At 49.0% G+C, this 20,005-nt stretch overlaps 1 protein-coding gene across 2 annotated transcripts in view; it reads right to left on the bottom strand.

Moving 5' to 3' along the window:
• The window catches only part of CAPZB (capping actin protein of muscle Z-line subunit beta), a 70,858-nt gene that overhangs the window by 9,111 nt on the left and 41,742 nt on the right, over positions 1-20,005 (bottom strand). For both annotated transcript variants that reach the window (XM_081923844.1, XM_081923845.1), the window contains exons 4-6: positions 15,127-15,240; positions 4,974-5,115; positions 4,021-4,137 (exon numbers count right to left, since the gene is read on the bottom strand). In XM_081923844.1, coding sequence (XP_081779970.1) covers positions 4,021-4,137; positions 4,974-5,115; positions 15,127-15,240 — 373 coding nt within the window. The remainder of the gene's footprint in view (positions 1-4,020; positions 4,138-4,973; positions 5,116-15,126; positions 15,241-20,005) is intronic.

The following is a 20,005-nucleotide window of genomic DNA, read 5'->3' as shown; positions in this document are numbered from 1 at the left end:
GGGGTTCCTTTACCTTTACCTTAGTGTAAGGGAAAGTGGGGATCGGTTTGTGAAACTAGGGTTGGCCCCCCAAAAGTATGGGGAACTACCAGTACAGTTCCTGAGCTAGATGCCCCAAAGGGCTGACTCTGCATAAAGCTGTCATTTTGCATGACTCAGGAGGTGTGAGATCACCACGTAATTTTGCCTCTCGGTTTATTACCAGCAGTTTTATCGCACTCATTTCCGGAGCCATCAAGGTGTGGCACACAAGCAAACGAAAACAAGATTAATGATAATTGCAACGTTGTCTGAAATGCATCGGCGCTAAGATAACATGATTTCACACTCACAAACACACGCACGCACGCAACAGCAAGAGTAGATTCAGACACAGCCTAAGCTAAGCAACAGCAAATCTGGGGGTCACCTGCATCTGAGAAGTGGGCATGCAGGCAGGTACCAGCCTGTTTTGTTTACAGTAAATCAAATGCAAGAGACGACGTGAAAAAAGTTCATTATAAAATCATATACGGCATGGAGAAAGTGGATTGGGTTGTGTCCCCCCCCCATGACACTAGAGCTTGGGGGTGTCCAATAAAGCTGTATGTTGCATTCAGGACACTTTTGTCTTGCAGCGCAGGGTCAAACTATGAAACTCATTCCTGCAGATGGCAGCAGTCGCCACCAACCTGGATGGCTTTAAATGAGGATTGGGCAAATTCATGGTGGATTAGTAGAGTCATACCTCATGTTACGTCTGCTTCATGTTATGTTCTTTCAGGTTACGTCCCGCAGTGACCCGGAAGTACTGGAAAGGGTTATTTCCTTCACCGCTTGCGCATGCGCAGAAGTACAAAATGACGTCACGTGCATGCGCAGAAGTGGCAAGTTGCGTTCTTTTCATGTTGCGAATGGGCCTCTGGAACAGATCCCGTTCGCAACCAGAGGTACCACTGTACAGTCGTACCTTGGTTTTTGAACAGCTTAGTTCTCGAATGTTTTGGCTCCCGAACGCCGCAAACCCGGAAGTGACTGTTCTGGTTTGTGAACTATTTTTGGAAGCTGAACGGACCTCCAGAATGGATTCCGTTCGTCTTCCAAGGTACAACTGTGTTATGAGTGTCTACTAGCCGTGGAGGCAGCAAATTTTTCTGAATGCTGGTTGCTGGAAACCAGGGGAGCAGGAGAGGGTTCCTGTGCTCAGGTCCTGCTTGTGGGTTTTGCATTGGGGCATCTGGGAGACGAGGATGCTGGACTAGGCGGGCTTGCTGGCCTGATCTAGTGGGCTCTTTTATGTTCGTATGCTGTGCTGGACAAAGCCCTTTGAGAAAAAAGGTCTCAGGTCAAGACAGCCAAGGGGTTTCAAAAGAAGCTTCCGAACATCTTGGAAGACTCTCGCCCAGCTGTTTGGAGCTCCCCCAGAACCACGGGACGGGAAGTTTGCAGGGGCGAGTGGAGAGGGAGGAGAGAGGCACTTGCAGGTCTTTCTCCCTCTGCTTGCAAAACCAGCCTGGGGGGGGGAGACCAGCGCAAGCCAAGTGTGTCTGCTGGGCCCGACGGGGCGTGTAATTTAGTCAGAGCCTCCGAGGCAAGATGTGACCTGCACGGTGGCAAGGCGCCAGCTCCAATTAGCTGGCCCTAGTTCGTTTTTGACATACAAAAGGGAAATTGGGGAATGGCGGGGGGAGAGATTACGGCCTCCGTTTTGTTTAGGATTTTTGCACTGGAAGAGAATGCAGAATCTGCAAGGCGAGATTGTGGGGCCCTGCTGTGAGCATGGGGAGCGGGGGGAAAGGGAGGGTGCCCACAGTCCTTTGGGAGTTTCCGCTCTCTACATGCAAAAACGCACACACTCACACACAGAACCACTTCCCACACCTGGACACCCTGCTGGCAAGGAGCTGGAAATAAATTTTCACGTATGGTGCAGATATTATGGCACTGCTCTGAAGGGCCCCCAATGAAAGGAATCTGCCCTCCGTATTTCCTGAGCAGTCCAGGTGTTCCAAGGGGCCATGTGTATGTACACACAAACACAAGGGTGTGTGGCCCTGCTTGCTCAGCACACCAACCTCCCTGCCACTCCTTAAACATCAACCCCTTAGAGCTGCTTCTTCCCACCTCAGGCAAAAGCTAAGCTACCTTTTTATCTTTCCAGACCCATTTCTGAAGCCACTTCTCTCTTCTGTTTGGCAGCCCTGCTTTGCATCCCCATTTCCAACTCAGGGCCTACTCTGAGTAGGACTGGCGTTCACTAGGATAGAATCCAGAGCATGGTAACTGGGTGCAAACAGCCACAGCCTGAAAATCTCATTTTATGTTGTTGCTGTTGTTTTTTAAAAATGGAAGTTACTAATTGTCAAGGATCATAAAGGTCCCTTAATTTCAACAGTCTATGCTGAGCAGGACTTAGCTGGAGACAACCCATAACCATCCAGTTTGTGTTTATCTTTTGTATTTATTTTTTAAAGTATACAACTAGCAAAAATCTGAGGGGGCAAAAGGAACAAGATTTCTCCCTCCCTCTTTCCCTCCCACAGCATGCTATGAACTTCCTCTTCCACTATCTCACAACTGGGTTGTTCCAGCTGCCTCTCCCACCCTCAGAAAGGGGAGGGAGTGACTCACCCACCTTGTGACTGGGCTAGAGACCTGCCCCCTGTCGGCTCATGCTGTGCCCCCTCCCCAATTCTCCCCTACTCCCCACTGTCTTATTATCCAGTCACCAGAGGAACGGAAAGGCCAGAATGTTCACATGGAGAAACAGGAGGAATTCCCTGGCTGGGGCAGCGGATCTCAACCTGACTTTAGCAATTCCTCTCTTGCTTGGAAAACGGGGGGAGAGTTTCTCCCCCTACCGCCCACCGGCACCAGGAAACTGGGGCACCGAGAGCCTGAGCACAGAGCGTGTGACGCACTGCAACTTCAGATCCCCCTGGTGGAAGGCACAAACCCCCTTTTCCGCCTGCCATGACCTCACCCCACAAAGTCCACCACTGCTCTTCCACTTCACCCAAGGACGACACCTGGAGCTCTGCGGGATGGGTCTTAATTTGAAAGTGAAACCCTGGTGAAAATCTACAACAGCAGAGAGTAGGCAGAACAGTGCTCTCCCCGTTACGGTGAGGCCTGGAGTGATTTACGGCCAGGCCTTCCATTGTGGAAGGAAGGATGCTGTGTGTGTGTGTGTGTGTGTGTGTGTGTAAATAAAGGCAGAACCCACACCCTGACGTAAAATACACCTCTGCTACCTAAGACTTCCATACAAAAGAAGCGTGGCTGCCATGATGTTGTTGTAACCCCTGTCGGCACAGGAAGGCGGCTGAATTTAATCAATTTCATAAAATTTATATGGAAAAGTTAGTGGGAAGTGGCAGGAGTGGGCAACAGGAGGCTCAACCAGATAGACCCCTCTGGACTTTCCTTATGTACCAACGAAGAACAGCAAGGGAGGGAAAGTTATACCGAGTTAATCCATCTAGCTCTGTACAGCCTGCACTGGCTGGCAGTGGCTCTCCAGGGTTTCGAGGCAGGAGATATTCTCAGCCACACCTGGAGATGCCAGAGCAGGTTGCACCGGGGACCTTCTGCATGCAAAGCAGGTGCTCCACTGCTGAGCTACGCCTGTTCCTTCAAGACATAGGAAGCTGCCTTATAATGAGCTATTAGACCCTTGGAGGCGAGGTCAGGGATTGAACCTGGGACCTTCTGCATGCTAGGCAAATGCTCTGCCACTGAGCTACAGCCCTGCACTTAAGACACAGTAGCACTGGAGGCTGCCTTATACAGGGCCCATCGGTCACGATTCTCCAGGGTTTCAGACCAGGAGCCTCTCCTAGCCACACCTGGAGATACTGGGGACTGAACCTGGGACTCACGGCCGACAAAGCATGCACTTCATGACTCCTTGCAAGTTTCATAGATAAGATCGCTTCTCCCCCAAAAAAATTAGGAAGGAAGGAAGGAAGGAAGGAAGGAAGGAAGGAAGGAAGGAAGGAAGGAAGGAAGGATGGAAGGAAGGAAGGAAGGCTCTTGTACCTGTCTGGTGAGGCTGCCCCCAAGGTTCATAGTGCCAGAGCCGGTTTTGTTCGTCTGCAGCCAGAGCATCACTGTGGAGGTCAGCTTGTAATGGGCGGTGCGGCCACTGGATTTCTCCTGGAGGGAAGGGGGAAAAAAGAGTTACCTCTCTTGAAAATGGACAGCTATTGAATAAAAGCCAGCTGACTGTCTCTTCCCCCTCCCCACGTCAGGGTTGCTCTGGTGCTGGTGTGCCATCTATTTTCTTCCCTGCAGGCTGCAAGAGGTCAACAACCTCCCCCACCCCCAATGGGCTAGAGCATCTCTATCCTGCCCATCTCCTGAAAGCCCCCAGAATGCCTTTGGTTTTCAATTGGCTCTACTGAACCAAGAAAAGACGTGTTTTTCTTTTGCGCTCGGGAGTCATCAATCTGCTGACCCAGAAGGATGTTGCCTGTCGCTGGGACAACTACCTGTGGCTTTTAATAAGCAGCTGCTTTTAAAAGGTCCATTTTTATATATATTTTTTGGATCTGGGAGCATCTTTTTCAGTTGTAGCCAGTCAAATTCGGCTTGTCTCCCCAGAATACCCAGGGCCTGTTTTAAACCATCCAACTGGGAAAACAGACCTGGAGGCTGAAATCGTAGAAAGACAGCTGCGGGAAGAAACAGCAGCAATTCACTGGCCTTTAAGAGAGCTTTTGGGTTTGCTGATCTGACTTTACCTTTCCCCCCCCCCAAACGGCTTTGGAGCGGTTTCCAATATTAATAGGAGGGTGTGTGTTTTTTTTGCAGAGGGGAGGCAGTGAGGGGGAGATCAAGAGCAGCGGTCGCAGGGGGAGTTTATGAGCCTCAAACAATATCGCATTGTTTGGCTGAGCACCTGCACTCATTAGCCGCCTGGAATTTAACAATTCTCTCCCCTCCTCAGGAACTGCCAGTTGCCCGAGAGAGAGAGACCGGCCAGGCTGTACCTGAACTTCCACCACATGGATGGAATCCCAGCACCCCTTGATCTTCTTTGATCCATCGCCAGCTTTCTTAATTAGAATCACGCCAGCAAATCCGTGATCCAGATCCCAGAGGTAGACGGAGGAAACGCCCCCTTCAAAATACCTGCAGTCAAAACAAGAGAGAGACCAGCTGATCAGCTTTGTAAGGAGCAGAGCAGGGCAGAACAGAGCAAAGCATAATCACTCCATCACCATTTATTATAAATATCTATGTATGTATATATTTGTATGTGCATATGCATGTATGTATATAAAAATCAGCTCCAAAGCTGCACAGCTAAGAGAATACAGACCAGGTGAAGCAACTTCATGAAAAATCTCATTTTACTTTTCTTTTTTAAAGCAAGTTTCTAGCCCTCATGCAGCTGTACCTCCTGAAATCTCAATAATTTTTTTTTTGGGGGGGGGGGGTTAGCAAGGAAGGATTCCAGTGGACAGGGGCTTCAGTGCTGAGCAAACCTCCCACCACCATAGTTTGACTCCGTAGGACGGCTTGGAGAACCTTTTTCAGCAAAGAGTTGTGCAGTGGAAGGCAGCTCCCTCCATTCTGTCATTGTCAGGATCCCACTCAAACCTGCACAATGCCATCGACTCCAATTAATGGCAACAAGCTGTTAAAGAGCACAGCTGAAACTTAAAACCAGCATTTTTACAGCTCAGTTCTTCCCAAGCTCTCTTTTCTCTCGTCGCTGCTAAGCAGTGTGGGCTGGGAGACTCTCTCCCTTCCCTCCGCCCACCTTTTTACAGTGAGGTTGCCTAATTAAGACTAAAGGGAACAAGAGGTACGTGGCAGCCTGGCTCTGCAGGCCCTCCGTGGTGTGTGTGTGGGGAGAGAGAGAGAGAGGCGATATTTTGATTTATTGCAGATTTGCAACCAAGTCGAAAGCCTTTGCAGAACAGAGGTCCCATGACTGGGTTTAAATGTTCCTCCACCTGGCGTCCAGTGTGGAACGCAGAGAGCTGGTTCGAACTGTGAATGCCATTTCTCTTGTGCCTGCAAAAAGTTTGGGAGGGTTTTTTCTGTTTTTGTTTTCTGCAAAAGCTGCTACACTTGAGCTGCTTTGTACGTGAGCCTCTCACACCTGCTCTTTTGCTGACCTAGTTGACACCTTTGCTGGTATCTCTTGCACACTGCCCTAAGCATTGCAGGCAAAGTCTGGCCGACAGAATTCCTGGGCGCTCTGTCTGGCGCATGCTGAAGCCTTCACGGAAACACCCACACGCACCCACACCTCCATTCAAGGCAACCTGAGTGCAAACTACGGAGGCTGCCAGGCTGAAGGGTTGTCTGAATTTGACCCTGCAGAACCGAAGTAGCACAGAATCCACCCACAAATGGATGTTTGTTGAGTTGCTCCTGAGGACAGTAACAAATTGGGGTAGGGGAATGGAAAGACAGAGGTATACTAATTCATGCACGTTGTGGAAAAGTAACTTTTCCTTCCTCTCGTATATAAAACCCTGGAACCGGGGAGTTTGTCTGGGGATGGGTCGAGGTCAAACAAAACAAAGACCCCTTTTTTTACACAACGCAGTTTGTCGGATTTGCAGCAATGACTGTTAGATGGCTTTAAGAAGAGGGATTTAAAATGCTGTGGAAGTGGAGGGCAGATCTAGCAATGGCTTTTAGGCCACGGGGCAGCATTCCTTGGGATGCCAGGTGCTGGTGCAAAGCCTGGTCAAGTCTGAAGTGTCTGTGGAAGGTAGGAAGAGAGGGCTATGACACTCAAGTTCCGCCTATGGGCTTCCTAGAATCATCTGGTTAGGGTCAGTGTGGGACGCAGGATACTGGATCCCAACTGGGTCCAAATCCAGAAGGGCTCTTTGAATGTTCTCAAGCATGAAACCTAAAGGGACACTCTCTGCATAATAATGTTATGATGTGGGGGGCCGTTGCCTTCATATTCCTGCCTCTGGCCTTCCCAGAAGCATCTGGAGGGCCACTGCAGGGAGCTAGACAGGATGAAACCATCTTGGTCTAATCCAGCAAAACTTTTAGGCGTGGTTTGCAATGGTCAAAATAGCCTGCCCACCACCACTGCAGATCAGTTAGCTTCAGCTGAATAATTGTTAAATAGCAAAAAGGCTCCTTGTCAGCTCAAAGAATATCTGAACTGAGTCAGGCAGAGGACATTCCCAACATCCCCGTCATCCCAGGACCACCTGAATGCAAGGGAGATGCTCTACCACTTCCCCCTAAAAATAAAGCAGGATTCTAGCCCTCATGGTTCAGAATAAAGGGGCAATTTAAATAGAAGAAGCATAGGGATTTGCCTTCTGGAGGGTCAGATGGCAAGTCTGTTGAGTTCAATACTGTCTATACTGACTGGCAGCAGCTCCTCCAGGGTTTCAGGTGGGGTCCTCCCCAGCCATACCTGGAGACTTCAGGTATCAAAATCAGGACCTTCTGCACACAAAGGATGGGTTCTATTGCTGAACTACAGCCCGACAGAGGAGCAGGCTTTCTTCCCCACCCCGCAAATAAGCCACGTTGAACGAAAGAAAGAAGTCCGTCTCCCACTTCAAACCGAAAACAACACACACGACCAAAATCTATTCAGAAATTTAGGAAAGACTGGTGTACGGCCTCCCTCCCAAACCAGCCTTCTCCATTTGTTGCAATTACACATTTTACCAGGTTGTTCGGAGCACGAGACATTAATTAGGAGGCGAAAGGGTCCACTACAAGGAATACCCCATACCTTACAAATCTGTACTTTGATCCTAATGACATGAAATGAGGCGGTGGGGGGGAGAGCAAGAGAGAGGCACTCTAATTTTTACACGCTTCACATTTATGAGATTCTGCATAAAGGCTTTTGCGGGCATATTTTAAGAACGTGCTAAAACGTTGTCCGAGACCACATAAAGCCGTCGGAGGGAATGCTTCCAGCCAGAACTAACAAGCGCACACATGGAAACACTCAGGACGGCCTTTGTACCTTTAATGAATCAAATCTAGCATTAATATTGTTTTAAATACTAACATGCTATTTCAAGTTGGTTTGGAGCTGACTGGAGCTAGTGCCTCAGGTCTACCCCGCTGGGCAGGGGGGATGTGGCCGGCAATGCAAAAAAACCCAGCCAAGTTGCTGTTCTGTGGCTTGGAACCACGCTGATCTCTGAGTGCCGGCACTGGCTCGGTGTGGTGGGGTTTTTTCTTGCCGTTGCAAATGTCGGAAGGCTCCAGTTTGCTTTCCCAGTGCTGAACTCATAGAGGAAAGGGCCTACCTACTAGCCACAATTGCCATCTTCTGCTGCCACAGTTGGGAGACAGCAATGCTTCTGAATAGGGACGCGGGTAGCGCTGTGGGTTAAACCACAGAGCCTAGGACTTGCCGATCAGAAGGTCGGCGGTTCGAATCCCCGCGAAGGGGTGAGCTCCGGTGGCTCGGTCCCTGCTCCTGCCAACCCAGCAGTTCGAAAGCACGTCAAAGTGCAAGTAGATCAATAGGTACTGCTCCAGCGGGAAGGTAAACAGTGTTTCTGTGCACTGCTCTGGTTCACCAGAAGTGGCTTAGTCATGCTGGCCACATGACCCGGAAGCTGTACACCGGCTCCCTCAGCCAATAAAGCGAGAAGAGCGCCGCAACCCCAGAGTCGGCCACGACTGGACCTAATGGTCAGGGGTCCCTTTACCTTTTTAATGCTTCTGAATAGCAGTTGCTGGAAACCACAGGAAAGCGAGGGGGTATTGTGCTAGAATTCTGCTTGGTTTCTCACTGCCATCTGGTTGGCCACTGTGAGAAGAGGATGCTGGGTCAGGTGGGCCACTGGCCTGATCCAGCAGAGAAACTCATTTACACGGGGGTTGCGTTCTGAGGCACCATGTGTATCAGTGGGGTGTGTGTGTGTGTGTGTGTGTGTGTGTGTGCAAGCCCGTCCTGTCCCTTTCCAGTGCCGAAAATAGCACATGTGTGCTGACCGTGTGTAAATGGGTAGTTGTCAGTAGGCCAAGAGAGGGAGAAAAGTGCTGCCCCCATCTTTCCCACACAGTGCTTACTTTTCTAAGTCTTGTTTTATCTCCTTCCCTAATTGCCTTTGTCATCTTCCAAGGCCAGGAGATCTACAGAACCAGTGTTGTGGGATTAGCATGTCAGAGCAGGACCTGGGAAACCAGGGTTCAAATCCCCACTCGTCCATAAAGCTCCCTGGGTAATACTGTGGCCAATCACTGCCTCTCAGCCTAACCTACCTCACAGGGTTGTTGTGGAGATTAAATAAGGAAGGGGGAAACCATGTACAGTGGTACCTCGGGTTAAGCACCGTATTTTTCGCTCTATAAGACGCACCAGTCAACAAGGCGCACCTAGTTTTTGGAGGAGGAAAACAAGAAAAAAAATATTCTGAATCTCAGAAGCCAGAACAGCAAGAGGGATCGCTGTGCAGTGAAAGCAGAAATCCCTCTTGCTGTTCTGGCTTCTGGGATAGCTGCGCAGCCTGCATTCGCTCCATAAGATGCACACACATTTCCCCTTACTTTTTAGGAGGGAAAAAGTGAGTCTTATAGAGCAAAAAATACGGTACTTAATTCGTTCCAGAGGTCCGTACTTAACCTGAAACTGTTCTTAACCTGAAGCACCACTTTAGCTAATGGGGCCGCCTGCTGTCGCTACGCCGCCGCAGCAAGATTTCTGTTCTCATCCTGAAGCAAATTTCTTAACCTGAAGCACTATTTCTGGGTTAGCGGAGTCTGTAACCTGAAGCGTATGTAACCCGAGGTACCACTGTATGTCACCTTGTGCTCCCTGGAGAAAAAGGCGGGATATAAATACATAAGTAAAATCAATAAATGCTGTTACTGTAAGCTGCTTTGATCCCATTTACTTCATTTCATGATAGCATGAGACTTTTTATCTCAGGATCTTGAGTTCAAGCCCCACATTGGGAAAAAGCCACTGCAGGGCTTTGGACCAGATGATCCTCATGGTCCCTTCTATGATCACAGAAAACCAGGATGCAAATATTAAAACCATGTACCGCTGTCCTGATCTGAAGGTAAGCGGCACCACCACTTTACCAAGGAAAAGTTGGGTCTGGGCAGAGCCTAGATAGGAGTTCCCAAAACGCCACCATATATTCTGTAACGTTCAGTACACACACACACACACACACCATGAGCTTTCCACAGATGGTAAAAGCAGGAAGGGGAGAGAAAAATAAGCCTCTTCGGTCCAGTTGTTCCTTCACCTCCCCCGCAAGTTAAGCAAATCCGTCCCAAAACAGTGCCTGTGGGTCCCTGCGCAGGTATTCGGCAAATTCTTTCCAGCAGGCACACAGGTGCAAAAGCAGCCCTCAAGCAAACATACCGATCCGGTTAGGTATGTACGTCCTCCATGCCAGGTACGCTTAAAAGAGTGCACATCTGGCCGGCAGCTGGACAGCTCTGACTGCACAGGGAGGCAGTCGGCTCTGGAAGAACAAAGGGCGGATTCAGACGCAACAGAGGGGCGCTTAGCATTGCGTCCAAAGTCGGCCAGTGTTTCCAAAGCGGGAAGCCACAAGGCGGGCATCTGACACTCACCTATTTTGGAAATGGAGCCTCTCCCACCACAAGCGGGGCATTTTGTGGTTTTTATTTGGCTAGCTAAGTCTCTTCCCATTTCCTTCCACATAATATCTATTTTTTAATTTTCATGCTCAGCCCCAATTCAGCTGAAGCAACAGCATATTACTTGTCAGATTACTGTTGCCTGGACTTCCCTGACCTTCCCCTGCAATGAATCTTAGATTCTAAGCTCCTCAGAACTCGGTCTAAGGCGGATTTTTACGTGGATTGCAACAGCAGCACTTCCACAGTATAAATGTACAGTGAAGAATAATTTAAAAACAGTTCCCCAAATGCATGTATGAGTTAGAAGCAGGGTCCCAGTTTGGGGGGTGGGGAATGAAGACTATAGCTCTTAAGAGAGGGTGCACACCAATACCAGTAAATAACACGTGTGTGTGTGTGTGTGTGTGGTTTGTGAAAAATGATGCAGCACAAGTACTAAGTGCAGTTACTGTTGGCTGTGGGGAGCTTCTTTCATTGTATATGTGTTGCTGCTTAACTTTAAATAGTCAGTCAAAGCTGAAGAGGAAGAATCTTGCAGGCAACACAAACCCAGCTCTGGACTCCTTTGTGCAAAGACCTGGCTAGAAAATATTTGCGGGGGGGGGGGGGGAGAGGGAAAGGAGCCCAACTTTCTCCGGGGCTGTGGCATCTGGATTCAATCCGGCAGGGCCCCAGCTGCCAAAGCTGTGGCAAATTATTGTGCCCGAGCAGAGACAGGGGAGGGAGATCATCACAAGGGGTTTAGGAGCCATGAGCCAAGGGCAATAAACCCACTTCAAAAGGCTTTGCTGGTTGAGTCTCTCAGGTTTGGCCATGCTTGATTCACATCCAGAGACAGATGGCGGAGAGGTGGTGGGGAAAGCGCTCGCGGCAGGCGGAAAGGGAAGGGGGGGGAGTGTTTGGCATTGCACTGCAAGGAAGCAGAGACCGACTGCCTGCCCCAGACTACAGCTACAATTTCACAGAATTGTTGAGTTGGAAGGGATCCCCAAGGGTCATCCAGTCCACCCCCTACAACGCAGGAATCGCAGCTAAAGAATCCCTGGCAGATGGCCATTCAACCTCTTGATTTAAAATCTTCCAAAGAAGCTGAGCCCACAACCTTCCCAGGCAGTCCAACAGCTCTTACCATCAGAAAGCTCTTCCTAATGTTTAGTCGGAATCTCCTTCCTTGTACAGTGGTACCTCGGGTTACATATGCTTCAGGTTACATACGCTTCGGGTTACAGACTCCGCTAGCACAGAAATATTACCTCGGGTTAAGAACTTTGCTTCAGGATGAGAACAGAAATCGTGCTCTGGTGGCGCGATGGCAGCAGGAGGCCCCATTAGCTAAAGTGGTGCTTCAGGTTAAGAACAATTTCAGGTTAGGAACAGACCTTCCGGAACGAATTAAGTACTTAACCCGAGGTACCACTGTAATTTGAATTCAGTGGTTTGGGTCGTATAGTCAGCAGCAGAAAACTAGCTTGCTCTAGCTTCCATGGGAAGCACAATGGCACTCTGTATTCCAGTATTCCTTTTTTTCCTGCAGGGATTGGCAGCCTGTGGCCTTCCGTATGTTGACGGACTCTGCCCTTCCATCATCCACAGGCTGGCTGAGTCTGGGAAGAGGGTTGGGACCTGACAACATCTAGAGGGCCGTCTAGGACCTCCACCTTAGTGGTAGCATGTTGAAGCATGAAGAAAGCTCCTCTGCATGAACAAAAGATTATGAACCACTAGGACAACGAGAACATATGGTGCTGTTTCATGTGAACTTTCTTTTAAAACGAAAAACCTAGGCCCTGAAACAAAATAGGAGGCGACAAGTGCCGTTTGTTGATGATGGAAACCAGTTTCTGCCATATTGCTCATCTGGCCAATAGCCGTCACGCCCCGTCAACAGGCATTTGTTTTGGGACCGGCCAAGAGATCAATAGCTTTCCTGCCAGGGAGACGATCTCAGCTCACTTCTAAGGCCCCTGCTTTCAAAACAATCAGGGATGATTGCATTCCACAATTGGATCCATCCTCCCGCTCAATCCCCTTTCTCCGCCGCCCCACAGGAAGACGACGGCATGGAAAGTAAAGCAGATAAATGCATCCAGAGCCACAGCTGCTCCACACACTTTGTGTTCCTGTGGCAGAAGACAGGCTCATTAACTTAAAAGGGAAGAGAACTGCAAGCATTACTAAGCGGAAAGAGCTGTAGCTCAGTGGGAGCGCATCTCCTCTGCGTGCCGAAGGACCCAGGTTCAGTCCCCAGGTAGGGTGGGAGAGACCCTGCCGGAAACCCTGGAGAACAGCTGCCAGTCAGTGCTGTGGCAGTATTGAGCAGTGCAACTCGGTATAAGGCAACCTCCTGTGTTTCTATTTAAAACCAGGCCTTTATTCACAGTGGCTGACTTGGTGCTCGTGGGAAAGCTGCAAGGAGGACCCAAGTACAGTGGTACTTCGGTTACAGACGCTTCAGGTTACAGACTCCGCTAACCCAGAAATAGTACCTCGGGTTAAGAACTTTGCTTCAGGAGAACAGAAATTGTGTGGTGACGGCGAGGCAACAGCAGGAGGCCCCATTAGCTAAAGTGGTGCTTCAGGTTAAGAACAGTTTCAGGTTAAGAATGGACCTCCGGAACGAATTAAGTTCTTAACCCGAGGTACCACTGTACAAGAGCTCTTTCATCTCGTGAGGTTTCCAGAAACTGGTATTCAAAAACATTATGGAGGCAGAGCACAGCCATCAAGGTTGTGGCCACCAATAGCCCTTTCCTCCATGAATTTGTCCAATCCTCTTTTAGAGGCATCTAGGTTGGAGACCATCCCTGCCTCCTGCATGAATGAGTTCCACAGTTTAACAAACCCTGAATGACAACAAAGAAGCATCTTCCGCAGAAGGCCTCGGCCGGTCAAATATTACGGCAACGCTGCCAACAAGTACCTCATTTGTTGCAAACAATACCCAGGACACTGGCCTCGCCATGGAACCTACAAGATTATCAAACTGAGGGGGGAAGGCAGAAACATGGCCATCTGGAATTTCTGTTTGAATCCTGTTCCCACTTCCGACCTCGAAAGCACACGTCTCGCTATCACAATCCAAATTCTCCCATTTGTGGTCACTCTTTAGTAATAAGCCTGTTACTCCCTCCAGCTTAAACAGAGTGGCAGACAAAAACTCTCTCTCTCCCTCACTGAGCTCTTTCCCATACTGCTTGCAAACATGTTTTGGATATTGCAGGTTGTCGGCGTGTGGCTATGAAAGAGGCAAGGTGTGAATACTTGCCCGTGAGGAGAACAGTCCTGAGTAGCCATCCTGGTTGGAGCTGCTGATACCTTCCTCCTCCTCTATTAATTTGTCCAATTTCTTTTAAAACAAACCAAACTATGTGCTGTATTCATTGTCAGTTGCCCAGAGTGGCCCACATGGACACCAGAAAGCCAGACTTTGGTGTGTGATTTGTAATATGAATACAAATAAATAATAAATTGTAGTTACACCCCCAGCAGTCTTTGCCAGCCTATCATCTCGAAAATCAAAGCGGGATGCCCTTTTGTCAGAGGATGAGAGAAGAGGTTGCCTTCGTGTTGAGAATGGGGTTTTGCATCTAACATGCCCCCATTTCTAATCAAGCACCCTTTTCAAATCTAAGCTGCCACCTGGAAGATCAAATCTGATGGTGGGGGGAGAAATCTCTCTCCATCCTGGCTGCTGAAGACTACATGCTTGTTATTCCAACGCTTCCCAAACCTGTGGCAGCAGGTTCCTTCCTGTTAAACTCAGGGGCTGGTTTAGATTTTCATCTAAGCCCGTCTGCAACGTCACAAAGTGGAGAGAGAGGCAACAACAGTGCCTTAGGAGAGACTGAAGACAGACTCCCTCCGATGGAAAAATCCACATCCTTCTATCAAAGCAAGCTGCAAAAATAAAGGGGATAACAAGCAGGGAGGCAGGAAGGAGGTACGACTTGCTCCTAAAAATCTCATGCTCTAAAGAGTCTAAACCAACATGATGGCCTCCCAATATTGCTATAGACTATGACTCCCATCAGCACTGATCACTGGCAATGGTGGCTGGGGCAGAAAGGAGCTGAACAATATCTCCGGGGCTGCAGGTTCCCCCATCCCTGAACCAGACTGTCACTTGTCTTTACTGCCCATAGCTAGCCTGCATCATTATTCTACATCACTACAAGGATGGGGAGTCTGGTGTCACCCCGATACTGCTGGACTCCAACTACCACCATCCCTGATCATTGGGCCGTGCTAAGCTGCGGCTGATGGGAGTTCAACAACATCTGGAAGAACCATGTTGGCTACCACTGCTCTAAGTCACCATCTTTTTTTTCCTTCTTGAGTTGGAAGGGACCACGAGGGTCATCTAGTCCAACCGCTTGCAATACAGGAATCTTTTTGCCCAATGTGGGGACTCGAACCCACAACCCTGAGATTAAGAGTCCTGTGCAATACCGACTGAGCTGTCCTCTAAGTCACCATCTTAAAGAAATCAAAAGGATTCATTCTTGCCCTGAGGATAATGGACACAAACACCCAGAGAGATGATATCACAATCCAACATACAAGTCTCTGTACTGGTCAAAGGCGTTGTTCGCTTCCACCTCCAGTTTGCGCAGGCGGGCCGATGGCATGGCACCGTCTTCCAGAGGAGGGTCGTATTTGTTGCTCCACGGCGATCTGCAGCAGGAGAAAGACAGAAAGTAAGCAAACTTGTTCAGCACACAAAGCATCAACAGAATCCCCCAGACAATCAAGCATGGATGTTGCTATTAATTACTCATTTTGCAACAGAGCCCCTGTCCCAAGAAGCTTAGGGGTGTATCTCACAGCACTCCTACTCAAAGCAGACCCATTACCATTAACAGGCATGACAAACTCAGCTCTAGTGATTTCAATGGGTCTGCTCTGAATAGAATTTAGCTAGATACCACCCAGAAAATGTCAGGGATAGTTTATACACATGAGGAGAGTGGCAGAATGAACTGCACTATTTCAGATTGCAGGGTGAGGTCTGTGTCGCTTTGTTGAAAGTTCCTCTACATTAAGAACTTGGGACAAGACTACGTGAAAGATCATATCTCCCCCTATAAACCTGCCTGGGTTCTAAGAGCCTTGGGTGAGCACCTTTCTCTTGGTCCCATCAACATCAGAGGCACGGCTGGTGGTAACAAGAGACAGCCTTTCCCGAGGCTGCTCCCATATTGTGGAAAATCCTCCCAAGAGAGGTCAGACTGGCTCCTTCTTTGCTATCCTTTCTCCAGCTGTCTAAGACCTTCCTGTTTAGACAGGCCTTTGGAAACTGAGGTGCAGATGAGGTTGTCCACTGGGCTGCCGTCAAGGCACACTGGATTTTAACTGCTGGCTCTAAGAGTGTTTTGAGGTACTGTAACTATTGTTAACTAGTTTAGCTTTTATAATGAAGCTTTACCATGTTGGAAGCTGTCCTGAATCCCAATTAGGGAGAAAGGCAAAATATCAAAAGATTACATAAAGGAACAAATTCTTCCTAGCAATAGGAAATGAGGACAGCTGGCACAGAGGAATATGGCAGAACCTCTCCCCTTGATGAGATAAGTATCTTTTAAGCAAAAAAATTGACACGCAACACAACTGCAGTCCAAAGGAGTACACTGGAGCACTCCACCTCAGCATTCTTCCACCTAACTCTCACCTCATTGCTTTGAATTTGCAGACCCTGCTTGATATTTGGAACAGGGAACGATGGGTGTGCCATCTCTAGCATGGGTCTCTGCAGATGTTTTGAACTGCCCATCCCAACAGCTCCAGCAACCATGCGCCTGGTGCTGGCTGTCTAAAGCAAAGGCTCTGCTAGCACAGCACAATGGCACCCAACATGCATTTAAGCGGCACGATTTCAGCCATTTGTGGCTAACCCTAACCCTACACAAGTTAAAATCCAAGCAAGGCAAAGAGCTTAAAAGCTCTTTTGGTGCCATATTTGCTTTGAGTTATTTTAGCTGTTTTTCATGATGCCTTCTGTGTTGCAAAACTGTTTTCTCATGCTTTGAGAGCCACCATGAGGCTATGACCAAAGGCAGACTATAAATAGAGCAATATTATTTGTTTTATAAAAAAGGCAAAAAAGTGTGGACTAGCAGCTTTGCTAGTGTGGATGCAGGTGGTGCGTGGGTTAAACCACAGAACCTAGGGCTTGCCGATCAGAAGGTAGGGGGTTCGAACCCCTGCGACGGAGTGAGCTCCCATTGCTCAGTCCCAGCTCCTGCCAACCTACCAGTCTGAAAGCACATCAAAGTGCAAGTAGATAAATAGGTATTGCTCTGGCGGGAAGGTAAATGGCGTTTCTGTGCGCAGCTCTGGTTTGCCAGAAGCGGCTTAGTCATGCTGCCCCATGACCCAGAAGCTGTACGCCGGCTCCCTCGGCCAATAAAGCGAAATGAGCGCTGCAACCCCAGAGTCGTCCACGACTGGACCTAATGGTCAGGGGTCCCTTTACCTTTTAGCAGCTTTATAGCCTCATTTGCTGGTGGCAGTAAAAATACACAAGAAATAAGAGCTCTGAGATTTCCATCACCTCTTGGGAGTGATGGTGGTGGAGAACTAACATACTTCTTCCATTTAGGAACTCTTACCTATATCATTAGAATGTAAGAAGAGCCAGCTGGGTCAGGCCCACAGACATCTAGTCCAGCATCCTGTTCTCACAGTGGCTGAACAGGTGCCTCTGAGAAGCTAGCAAGCAAGACCTGAGCACAAGTGCCCTGTCTCCTCCTGTGGTTTCCAACAACTGGCATTCAGAAGCATTGCTGCCCCTGACTGGGGAGGCAGAGCACAGCCATCATGGTTAGCAGCCGTTGACACCCTTACCCTCCATTTCTGCAGCAGGTAAATGCTGAGCAAGTGCTCCAGGTTTCTGCCTCCAACTCAAACAATATCCTTTCTCCTCTACCCCTCCAAGCCACTTTTAAGCAAGGTAAAGGTACCCCTGCCCGTACGGGCCAGTCATGTCCGACTCTAGGGTTGTGCGCCCATCTCACTTAACAGGCCAGGGGCCAGCGCTGTCCGGAGACACTTCTGGGTCGCGTGGCCAGCGTGACGAAGCTGCTCTGGCGAGCCTGCACCAGCGCAGCACACGGAAACACTGTTTACCTTCCCGCTATAAAGCGGTACCTATTTATCTACTTGCACTTAAGCGTGCTTTCGAACTGCTAGGTGGGCAGGAGCTGGGACCGAAAGACGGGAGCTCACCCCACCGCGGGGATTTGAACCGCTGACCATGCGATCGGCAAGTCCTAGGCACTGAGGTTTTACCCATAGCGCCACCCGCGTCCCTTGGCTTTAAGCAAGGTGGGCTTGATTTAATTGCGGTTAGTAGATTTCTTCTGCAGAGCACGAGGAATGGAATTTCAGAGCGAGAGCACACAGCCACGACTTAGCACTTTCCTGGCCTGCAGACCATGCACATCCCTAACCACCTCTAAAAATGGGGTTTTTGGTGGGGGGAGAGAGAGAGAAAGTAAGAAAGATTGCTGGCTGCAGCAGTAATTTCATCCACGAGAAATTCATAACATTACTCCCTCAAATGATGTTTTCACAGCAGACAAGCCCTCAAAATGCATTTACGGGCTTAGAGGGGAGGCTGTTTTGAAAGAAGGCAGCTGAACGGAGCCCGCCTGGCTGAAACCGATGGAGCTTCATGCAAGAGCAATGTTTCTGCTGCAGCCAACAGGTTCCAAGACGGTGCTGCTGGCATCAGCATCTTCCCCCCATAAGGATCCTATTTAAGGAGAGCAACCAAACACCAGGATAGGGATGTGCAGAGGGGAGGGGGCTGGGAGTTTGGTCTTGCTTTGTTATTCTTTTAAAAAAAGTTAGCTTGTGTTTGCTGGGTGTCTCTGCCATTGGTGCTTCCCAGGTGCTACCCACCAACCGTAGCAGCAGAGTTGAACTGGGCTGGTTAATTATTATTATTTATTGCATTTATAAGGGACACGGGTGGCGCTGTGGGTTAAACCACAGAGCATAGGACTTGCCGATCAGAAGGTCGGCGGTTCGAATCCCCACGACGGGGTGAGCTCTCGTTGCTCAGTCCCTGCTCCTGCCAACCTAACTGTTCGAAAGCACGTCAAAGTGCAAGTAGATAAATAGGTACCACTCCGGCGGGAAGGTAAACGGCGTTTCCGTGCACTGCTCTGGTTCGCCAGAAGCGGCTTTGATCATGCTGGCCGCATGACCCGGAAGCTGTACGCCGGCTCCCTTGGCCAATAAAGCGAGATGAGCGCTGCAACCCCAGAGTCGGTCACGACTGGACCTAACAGAATTTACCTTTATTGCATTTATATCTCATTTTCCCCTGTTTTTTCTCCAAGGAGCTCAAGGCTGAGGGACACTGACAAGCCCCAAGATGATACCCCATGAGCTTCATGGCTGAGTGGGGATTCGAACCTTGGTCTCTCCCAGGTCCTAGTCTGACACTCCAACCACTGCACCACGCCAGTTAACCCGTCTGTTTGTGGGAGCTGCAACCAGGCCTTAGACATTATAAGGGACCCACCATACAAGATTCTCTAGCTCAAAGAGCCATTCGACAGCATGTCAGAAGCTGAACTCAGCTGCCTAGGAAAAGCGATATAATGGGTAAGATCTCTTGAGATGTGGGTAAGGTGCTCAAAGTACCCAAAGCTTCAAAAATAAAAAGCACGTGCTACCGATTCCTCATCCAGGGGGTTGAAAACCCTTCTGGACCCACCTGCAAACCAGAGAAACAGTCCCAGTATTACCTAGAATTGCTAGGGGTTAAAACTGGGACATTCTACATGCAAAGCAGGAGCTCTGCTATTGAGGTATGGCCCTCTCCTTACAAATAAAGACCTTAGTCCTCATGATTCTGAATCAAGGGCTGATATCAACAGAAAAACTGGAAGCTACTTTATAGTTCTGTCACCCAGGTCATCTGGCTCGTATTGTCCACAGTGACAAACAGTGGCTTTCCAGATGCTCTACCACTGAGCTGTGCCTCCTTCACAAAGCTCACACGTTTTATAGTCTACTGGATAGTTTAAAAGTTGTGAACATCTCTGGGTTATTGTCTTCTTTAGTTGGGTCATTAGGAGAGAACTCCAGAAGGTTCCCCCAACTACACCAATTTGTAGCTCATTGGTAGAGGCAGGCAGAGGACTCCAAGTTCCATTCCCTAAAATCTCCAGGTAAAATCTTCCCAGTTCTTTTCCAGGCCTGGGAAAGAACCAGGCCTGAAATCCTGGAGAGCTGCTGCCAATTAGTGTAGACAATAATGAACTCGGTGGACTCAAGAGCCTGGCTCAGTTTAAGAGAGCTTCCAAGACTGCTATCTTTGTGAATCGAACTCTGTAAATCCACACTGTTAGTCTAGCAGTGAGCAAAATGTGTTTATGTCTTTTTTTAAACTTTACTCTGTGATGCTTCCCCCCCCCCAATTTTTGAT

The sequence above is a fragment of the Podarcis melisellensis genome (assembly GCF_964234715.1).
Source record: "Podarcis melisellensis genome assembly, chromosome: 8".
NCBI lineage: Eukaryota > Metazoa > Chordata > Lepidosauria > Squamata > Lacertidae > Podarcis > Podarcis melisellensis.
The sequence above is the reverse complement of the archived record's forward strand: the minus strand, read 5'-3'. Positions and strand labels throughout refer to the sequence as shown.